Here is a 10,614-nt window from a genome sequence, read left to right on the forward strand (position 1 = left end):
GACATATACTCTTTGACCAAGATACTTGAACTTATAAATAGCAAATTATAAACCCGGTTATATGTAATGAGAAACATAAAAGGGAGGGGTAGGGAGACACAGACAGAGAGAGAGAAGCATGAACTTTCAAAAACAGAAAAACACCACATGAAGGTGAACTAAGTTCACATGGAAAGAAAAAATAGCAAAATAGCATAGCCCTTGACTTCCTCTTAACCTAATAAATAATCATACTCTCCCTGACATTGATCTTCTCTGCTATTTTTCTTTTTGCTATAGGGCGTGTGAGCTCACCAGAAAGACAGAGTGAGACAGAGAGACAGAAAGCGAGAAATCACCCCCCAGGGGGGATGGACATGCCGCAATCCCTTCTCTTACATTCTCCTCTCAGAATCTTGGGCACACACGCACATACGCCCGGCGTGAGTTTAAGCCACCGGGTCTGGGACTCGAACCATGGTCAGTGACATTGCCATTACGCCAACTGCTAGTCCCTTCTCTGCTATTTTTCCAAGTCAGAAATTACACCCTGTCTCCCCTGTTCCATTGCTCCTTGTGATTTGGTTTAGGACTTCTGGGGGAGGAAAAGTGATATTTGCTCTTCTACATTTATGTTTAGGGCTTATGCAAAATGCTCGGCATTGTTGTCCTTTACTTAATGAACATCAGAATTTCTAAGCTAAAAACAAGTTTCTATCTGGTGGATTAGATGAGTACACCAGCATTTATCATGAGAAGTTCTACTAAATGATGACAAGCTTTGGTTACAAATCATTGAAAATCATACCTTGGTTACATCCATTATAATTATGGCATAAAGGATGCAACAAAGAGCTGGGTACTAACTTATAATATATTTAACATTTATATATATATTTTTCATGTTCTTTTATACATTCAATCACGTTACTTAGCTTACAAAGTGAATTATCCCTTTGCAATATTAATATATATTAACTCCTCATTTGGCGCACACTTGGCAAAATCCCAACCTTCTAGGACAGTCAGAAGATCCAAGATTTAAGTAATGTTTCTGGGGACTGCAGAAAGCAGCTGTGTCATGCCTAAGCCCTTTTTTCTGGGACAGCAGAATGAAGGTAATGTCAAATTCAGCATTTACTAGTTATGATATGCAATAAAAGGTAATAAACTTGGCTGTCTAATTTCCCCCAGATGACCAGAAGAACACTTATTTATTAAAAAATGATGTATTGAGAAGGAATGGTTGACAACGAAGTTGGCAGAGCCAACTTAGTCTAAGAGCCTCTACTACAGGAGAAACCATATGACACATTTCAATATGACTCCGGGACATTAACACTTTCTGCCTCATAGAGTCTGCTCATGAAGCAATGAATACATGCAATGTACTTTAGAAAATTTTTTACCCAAAATTGCTCAAATAAAACATAAAGGCTTTTTTGTTTTAATTACAGTGATTCACATTCAAAGAGTGACCAATAAATGGTTACTACTACCATTTTAGGGGCATGAATCAGAAAAAACTCAATTATGTAGGACACCCTATTTTAAAAAGAGCCAGATATGTGAAGCATCACTGTATATTATATTTAAATGAAATGTTTTTAATTTAGGACTTGATCAAAAGAAATACCTATATCACTCTGGTACAACAAAATAGAAAAGGTTTAGAGAATTTTTTTTTTTTTGGCATTAAAAAGTATTTACTTGGTTTTTTACCCCTCCAGGGTATTACTTTACACCTAATAGGATATTATTGCTTTGGGCATGTTTGGGTAAGAACATGATAAGTGTGGGAATCTAGGTTCCTTACGGGGTTCAATGTTATTGAAGAAGCAAGTGATAGATGTTACAATACAGCTTCATTCCTTGATTCCTTCTAGCACTGGAGTGCAAATTTTAATAAAACATGCATCTCTCACTTCTGCTCAGTCACCTCCAAGTCTAGATTGGCTTGACTCCAAAGTTCCAGACTTAAAAAGTGAAACTGGAATGTGTTCAAAAGGCTACACCTACACAACCCTGAAAATCTAGGGACCTCAATACAGAAGAAAGAGAGCTCCGCTCAAAGCCCAATGAGGACACCATCCCTATCTCATTCTATTCCTATTCAAGTCTAGAAAACAAACCATCCAAAAACTTTTTCCCACTGTAAGTGGACATCTTTTTAAAAAGTGTATAACCTTAAGATTCCCTATCAAATAATATCTTCCTAGTGATTAAGGATGTTTTTATACATGCCCTACTTTCACTGTAGATTCATCTTCATAGATCTTTAATGCTTCGTTCTAAGTTTGTTGCCCTTAACTTTGTTTCCCCAAATAATGAATAATGAGTTCTACCAGAAAAAAAGTAGATAATGGAGCCTTTCACACAAAATGAAAATAAATCTCTTTTTATTCCAATAATTTATCCCTCCAGAGGTGGCCTTTGCAAGTCCGTACTTTGTATATTATCTTTCTTTAAAATAGAGCAAGCTTGTAATTGGGGTATTCTTTATAAAGAAAGTTATCTTAATCAAATCCCTAAGAAAAAAAAATGAGCTGTAGACAAGCTACAATGTTCTTTATTGATAAAGATAACACTACTATTTTAGTTGCCCATAAAAAGTAAAAATTTCCATTTTAAAACTATTTTTTCTAAGGCCATTAAAACACTTAGTATTAAATTATAGTCTATGAAATTCCTACACTTGTCTTAGCCATAGAGATTTAACATGTTAAGAGGTTTGTTTATATCATTTCTGTAAAGAAAAATGTAAGCATATTTATATTGATAGAGGCAGAGTTATTTCTGCCATAACTTGTACATAGACTGAGTTCGTCACAACCTGTCCATAGAGTTGCATAACTGATTGAATTTCCAAAGTTTAATACAGTGTTATTTATTCAGATTATTTGAAACCAGGCAGGATCAGGTTCTGCTTTTCCAGACTTCTCCCTGTTCTTCCACCCAAATCGTTCACCATTCTTATAAACGAGGCTACTCCAGGATCTCAGAACAGAGCTAATACTTTCTCACTTTTGTGACTTTGTTCATGGTGCTCTCTTCACCTTGCAAAGTCATCTTCCAATTTTATATTACGAATCTGTTCCCCAAAAGCCTCTTATTTTACATATGCCTAGCCACCTTTCAGCAATCGGATGTAACCCCTAATCTCTATGACTTGCCAAAGACAAGGAAAGAATGAAAATTAAGAAAAGAAAGAGAAGAATGGATGGAAATTTCCTTCAGTCTTTCCTAAACAACTGGCAAATAACTATTATGCAAGGCAAGGTTTTTATTTATTCATTTGCTTTATTCCCCTACAAGAACAGAGCCTCCTAAAAGGCAGGTTCTATGTCTTATTCATTTTTTTTAATCCTTCAGAGAATAAGACACAGTGTCTGCCACATTGTAAATGCTTATTCTTTACAAATGTCTGTTAATGTGTACTGAATTCAAATAAATATTTCAGATTTTATATTCTATGTAAAAGAAAACTGATGAGGTTCAAAGACAGGAGGGAAATGGGAACATTCTTCTGTGTAAATTGACTCGCTAACCTTCCTCTGTCAAGCCAAAAAGTGATGTTTAGGTAAAGAAGAAAGAATCCCTTCCATGAGGATACTCTGCATTTGGACTAGAGAAGTCAGTGCCCAAACCCCGTAAACGAGGTTGCATTCTGTCGGTTCTAATTATACTGCCTCACTGATCTCAGTAGCTCATTACCTCAACTCAGAGCTGTGCTCATAGCAGCTCTGTTGTGAGTGCACACAGCCACAGAAGGGCTGGAAAGCTGGAGTCAGTAGCAAACTTCACAGCCTCATGTGCTCCCCATCCGGCCTTTGCTCCTTCCTAGCTCACGACCTATCACCATGTGCTTACATCCTATGCAGGACCCCTGGCTGAAAGCAACCTGTCTACAAGACCTTCTCTAATGCTCCTGCTGGTAGAAAACTCTCCTCCCAATGCATTTCATGTGAACCATCCTAAGGACTGTCACTTCCATGCTAGAGAAGAGCTTGCTGATATTCATACTTTACCTCCCTTTCAGGACAAAATGAAAGTACAAACATTTCTGGTGCATCTTGGTAATTTCCCTATTTCCTAATACAGAAACTGTGCAATAAATGTTCATTGAGTAAAAACTGTCATTTCCTACAACTATAATTTCAGACAAGAGTATTCCCATTTAAAAACAAAAACAAAAATTATTCTCTTGATTTACTGGATATTAATGATCAACAGCATTTTAAAAGTAAGGAAGTAAATTATAAACCATCTGCAGAAGGAAAGAGCAAGCCCAAAGAAAAGTCCGTTGGAATTCTTGGCTGGGACACTAAGGCGGGACCAGGAAGGACCAATATGAGAGAAGTTTGCCAACACTCCCTAGCACTGGGCACCTCCTCAGGTGGATACAAACGCAGGACAAGAGAGCTCCAAGTTTCTCTACAGATTGGAGTAGAACTGGGAGACACACGTCCCATGAAAGACCGAAATAGTTCTGGACCAATAGGGGTCCTAATTGGGAAGGTCCTTTGACCTGGAAAACCCATGGGCTTAAGCCATGCTGCAACAGGCCCAGGTCAACTCCATAACCAGACTAGGATCCTCGTGTCCCACAGGACAAAAAGCACCCTAAGACAAATTCATCAAAAGATAGTGTTAGTAGAAAGAAAGAAAGCCAAGCCTTCTGGATACAGGTTATCAGTTCTGTTCCCAACTAGTTAATCAAATGTGACCTTAAGCAAGTTTTGTTTTTAGGTTTTGGCCCTAGGGTGTGTATACTCACCAAAGAGGGACAGAGAGAGGGGAAGTGAGAAATTATCCCCAGGAGGAATGGCCATTCTGCAATAGTTTTTCCTCCATTCTCTTCTCAGGATGTTGGACACACATGAACACGTGTCCAGCATGATTTTCAAGCCACCAGGTCTGGGACTAGAACCGTGGTCGGCCATGTGGACATCCAGCACCTAAACCACCATGCCACCTGCTGGCCCCATTAAGCAAGTATATTAAGCAAAACAATCTAATCCCTCAGTATATCTTTTTTTTTCCTGTCTGTATCTAAAATGGGGGGAAAAGCTTCATAAGCATTTAGAGTTTTTGTGAGGGCAAATTAGATAATTATTTTATAAGAACCCTCTTTAGAGGTATTATATACACACGAAGTGTTATTATAAATTACTATCATTTATTCATTTCAGTAGATGCCGAACAGGATGTAATTAACGACAACCCTACAGTCACATGGAATTGATACTATTCGTTCAGTACTGTGTCGTTACAACTGCTGCATTATATTCTCTTAATCTTCAGCAGATTTTCTAAATATCCAAAGACAAAGAAATCCTGGTTTTCATAGCATCAATGAAAATACTATATCTATTAATACAAATTTCACATGGGCAGCTTAAAAGACTATATGAGGGTACTTCAAAGAGTTAATGGTGGGGGCCAGCAGGGGGCAAGGTGGTTGAGGTGTTGGACTCACATATGGCCAACCATCTATCAAGTCCCAGAACCCATAGCTTGAAAACCACACTGGGCACATATGCATGCTTGCCCCAAATCCCAGGAGGAGAATGGAGGAGAAGGAATTGTAGCACAGCAGTCTTACTTTCCCTCTCACTGTCTCTGTCTCTCTCCAGAGAGTGCACAAGCCCTATGGCAAAAACTTAAAAAAAAAATAGTTAATGGTAAAATGAAATTAAAGTATGGGTTTATTCTGGTGCAAAAGATTTTGAAACCCATGCAGAGCTGTTTCATAATATGCATCTTCCATGACCTTGTTGAAGGCACCTCATGTATTTCCTCAATTAAGATGAAATGAAGGTGCTAAGTTCCTACTGGCATTTACCACGCATGGTGTGAGAGCTCAAGACCTGTGGGCTTGAGACCCATGTTCATCACCAAGTCTGTGACACTTGTTCCTTTGTGAGAACCTCAGTTTTTTTTTTCTTCTGTAAATTCAGAATGTTAGCATAGCTCCTATCATTCAGCAATCACATTCTGTGAATTTTATTTATAGGCACAAAGGTCTTGGATTTGACCCACGAAAGTCTTAGAAGAATGCAGCTCTTTACGAGCCTTGCACAGGAAATCTTCCGCAGAAGACAGAATTTTCTATTCTATTTGTTGTGGGTAGTATGTAAAGGCTAAAATCAGAGAGTCATAAATCATAGGCCCACTGACAAAAAGTTCAGCCTAAACAGTAATAAAATTAAGTTTTGCTGCATAATGACAAGGCATCTGCTTTATTTCAGGCCCAGTGAGTAAGAGGTACATAAAGAGGAGCTCATTACTCAGACCAACAAAAGTATGCTCATTAAGCAGCAAGTTCTTTGGTTTCCATTTAATTGCTATCTTAAACCATCCTGCAGTCTTATTGTTATCCTGGCATGTCTTTGTTTCCAAGTTAAAACTTTCAGTGTTCAGTAAAAATAAAGCAAAAATTATTTGAAACACTAGTTTTTGAAACAGCCTTACAAGGTGGGATAGCTGTTTCCAAATCTCAACAAGTTTTGCCCATGGTGGTCTTATATAAATGATCTATCCAGAAGTTTCCACTTCATATTCAATTTAACAATGCTATTATCTGTCCCTTTCCTCTCTGGTCACTTCAGGTGCGGTAATTAGATGCCTGAAGACTTTTCTTGACTTCAGGAAACATACGTGTGTGCTTTCCCGCAGGGATGTAAGGGAATTCCTTCAGTTGGATTGTTAAATGGATTGTAATAATTAAAGATTAGTTTTTCAATTAAGCCTTAAGAAAAAAGAACAAGCTGAAGTAAAATATAAGATAATTTATAAAACTGTATAAGAGTAATCTCAAGCAACCTAACTGAAGGGAAACTGGACGGACTTCACATTTTTAATAAAATTTAAGATCAGCAGTTCTTATTTTTATTATTTGTAAAATCACCACATAGTAGAAACACAAAAAATTTATAAAACGGGGTAGAAAAACTCCACCAAGCATTTGCTGTTCTCTTTCCTCATCAATTTTAAAAGATAAAGTATACTTTAGCCAACATCTGTCATTTGTATTTAAGCTGTTTGGAGCTTTACCTCTTTTCCTCTCCTACTTCTGACTCCCCTCTTTCAATAGTCCTTTTTTTTTTTATTTCCAGGTTTACCATAGGGCATGTGCCCTCACCAAAGAGTGACAGAGAGAAAGCAAGAGAGGGAAAGTGAGAAATCATCCCCCAGTGGAGGTGGCCAGGCCACAATCCCTTCTCCTCTCAGGATTTGGGGCATGCATGCATATCCATCCAGCAAAATTTCAAGCCACTAAGTCCTAGACTCAAACTATAATCAGCCATATGGGAGTCTAGCACCTGAACCACCATGCCACCTGCTGGCCCCTCAGGAGTCCTTTCCATAACTTCTAATACACACAGTCTTGAAAGTCTCTGTCCTTGACATTATCCTTCTGAAAGTATTGGTACCATTCTGAAAAGTTTATCTTAAAATTATTCTTAGGTGGAAAGCAAAAGGTATAGCATGATGTATGTGTGGAAGATACCAAGTTTGTTTTTAACAAATTTAAGCAGATATCCAGAACTTTCACAGCCTTCCCAATGGGTCATGGCACCACTTGTATGGATGACATTCAGTCATATTCTCACTGCCAATGTCCCTTCAGTCCTTAGGATACGTGGCGATAAACTGTACACCATGATAAATTGGAACACCAAATGAAAGTTACCGTTGAATATAATCCTATGATCCTCCAAGCACTGAAAGTCCTCTTTTCTCTGGGAAACAGAAATGCATGTGGAGTTTCAAAGAATCAGGAATGGCTAAGAGGATGAGTGGATGACGGTTGTTTAAATGTATGACCTTGTGAATATTAATGAAATGTTTTTTTTCCTACAGCAGATATATATGAATAGAATATTTCTATGTGCAAATATAAATACGAATAAAAGTACTATGTGTAGTTCTAGTCACATTGGCTCTCTATGGAAAGGTGCATACTTGGATAATATTCTTCTTACTGGACCAAAAGTAAACAGGATCAAAAGTCAACAGCTAATATTAGGATGGAAGAAGTGCCACATCAGGGCCAAAAACACTTAAACGGCTAGGGCAAGACCCTTTTAAGTTTGCAAATCCTAAGCATATCACTGTGGTCCAGTGAGAGACTGCATTCTTTACCTTGTCCACCTTCATAGACACTTGCACACGGCCCTTCAACGTCAGAAGTACCCACCTGGCGTCTGTTCAGGAGTCCCACCGAGAGCTGGAGCAGACTGCTCATGCCTGGTCAACCTCATAGCTTAAAAATCAACAACAACTCTATTTAAATAAGCATTACAGACAACTGGAGCCTAGAAAATATACTCAGTGCTAACTGTATTGGGTAACAGGGCCAAGTTTAGTTTCTTATTTGTAATTTATATCACATAAAGATGTTTATGTAACACAAGTTTTGTGGGGATTTTTGAATCTCAGGAACATCTTTCCATTTGTAATCTTCAAAACTGTCATGTGAATCGATTAACAAGAAATAACAATACATCAACTTTATATCCCAAACTGATCAGTTAGGCTATAAAAGGGCTAGAAAACTCATAAAAATTATAATTGGTTTAACGTAAGTATTGATTCCTAGGACCTGAGACAGTTCCACCTGGGGCCCAGTGTGACTAGAGATTATTCTTAAATGGCCACCTGTGATTCTTTTTGCTCCCTGACAAACTGAGTATTGATTACTTAAAGAGCTTTCATTGATTCTTCCAAAGTTCAAAATGCCACATTTCCATAGCTTGTCATAAAATAGGGGAAAAAAGGAATAAATAAAATAAAATCATATTTATGATTATAAATGGTTATATAAAGCTGTCTTCTAATAAATGCCAATGAAAAAGCAAACTTTCAGCTTCTGAGAGGATAAGAAATATGTTTTAGGATGTTATTTTATTAGTTTCATAGTGGTTATTTAAAGACTAAGTCCTTTAATACACTACATGTTAATATATTTAAATATAGTCATTCATTAATCTGGTGATTTTGTTATGAATTTTTTTAATGATTTGACATTCATGAGCCCTTGCTGATCATTACAGTTTATCTAGTCATTTGGCAATTTTAGGAAAATTCTATTTTCTTTATAAATAAAGACCTTTATAATTGGCAATGAAGCTTGTTATTATGTATAAATTATCTGGTGAAATTGGGCAGAAAATCAACTTCTCCCCAGCCTGATTTTTCTTTTGCAAAAGCAACCACTGATACTGGTTTGTCTGAGGGCTCAAGCAGCCGTTTCCATCATGCATGTAAAGAAAATCCATTTCAGACCTCAACTCTACCTTCTTAGCCAACAGGGGTCTGTTATCTAATTCTCACTCCAAAAGCTCTTAGCTTACAAGGCTGGTGGTGCACACCTTGTTCTAGGTCCTAGTAGCAAACGCTTCTACATTTCATGCCAAGTGTCAATGGGTTTGCTGTCTTCTACATTTCAAAAGTCTACTGCTGGATCAGAGATCTGCTCTACCCACAAACTGGAAAAAGCCGCCCAGGTATTTACACCCCTGGAATGATTCTCTAAGGAATGTGAAAGCCAAACTTGTTGAACAAGCCCAGGTGGCTAAACACATTACTGTCTGTGAACATTCAACAAGACAAGTCGGCCTCAGGAAGACATTAAACAGATTCGGTGAGAAGAGGGAAAAAATACTCAACGGATTTTGGAGGTCAGGGTCTCAGGGAGGGAGAGTGCTCTCTTAGATTCTGCAGGCCCTTTCACACTGTCCCTCAGGGACCGCACGCTCTTCTGGCGGTTTCTTGCAAAGCGTGCCCTTTTGATTTTCCACAACGCTGCATCGCTGAGGTTGGCAACATTGGTCCTCACAGCAGTGATGGCTTTGCAAAAAGAAGTAAAGAGGTCATCATTTTCCTTTACCGGCAAGGCAAAACAATTCGTTTGCAACAATCCATCTGTATATAGTTTCAAAATTAAACTCTCACGGATCCTTGAGTCATCCATGTCTCTCTATGATGAGTGTTAAAAAACTATGACACTTGGCTGTCACAACTACTACCTATCGTGTTTTCAGTTTAGACCATAAGATTAAATTATCCATCTTTGTTATTACTGGATAGTTGAGTAGTGAAAATCTTTTCTCTATGTATTTAGAGCTGCAGGTAACAAATTAAGCATGCAATTATGAGTTTGCAAGGTATAACTAGATTACACTTGCTCTCAAACATTGGAAATACAATGATTAAGTGATATGCACAGACACAAATGGTTATTATATGTCCTCGAGAAGATACTTAAATTTATGGATTAGTATGCAATAAACAGTTGATGAATGGAGTACAGGAAGTCAAGGCAGCCTCCATATGGGAAATGAAACTACATGCCAAGTGTCTTCTGCCTGTCTGGCAAGCATAACTGGACCTGTGAATGTTTACCACAACGTTCGTGTTTTTACTTACTTGTAGGAAAAGGAAATTCTTTGTTACAATCCAAATGAAGCTGAGCTTCCAAAGAAAGTGTCTCAAATCTATTGACAAAAAACTCCCAGCTCAAAGCAGGAATATCTTGCTTAAGAAAATGCAAGAGTAAAAGTTTGCTCAATATTGTGGGTCGGTCTTTAACCACAGTATCAAATTGAAAAACAAGACAAAGACATAGGC

General features: G+C 37.8%; 1 protein-coding gene across 3 annotated transcripts in view; it reads right to left on the reverse strand.

The window, feature by feature from the left end:
• The window catches only part of UNC79 (unc-79 subunit of NALCN channel complex), a 240,162-nt gene that overhangs the window by 95,547 nt on the left and 134,001 nt on the right, over positions 1 to 10,614 (reverse strand). For all 3 annotated transcript variants that reach the window (XM_027767091.1, XM_027767090.1, XM_014582903.2), the window contains 2 exons: positions 10,414 to 10,614; positions 9,655 to 9,834 (listed from right to left, as the gene is read on the reverse strand). In XM_027767091.1, coding sequence (XP_027622892.1) covers positions 9,655 to 9,834; positions 10,414 to 10,614 — 381 coding nt within the window. The remainder of the gene's footprint in view (positions 1 to 9,654; positions 9,835 to 10,413) is intronic.

Source organism: Tupaia chinensis, unplaced genomic scaffold (genome assembly GCF_000334495.1).
Source record: "Tupaia chinensis unplaced genomic scaffold, TupChi_1.0 Scaffold143913_1, whole genome shotgun sequence".
NCBI classification, from domain to species: Eukaryota; Metazoa; Chordata; class Mammalia; order Scandentia; family Tupaiidae; genus Tupaia; species Tupaia belangeri.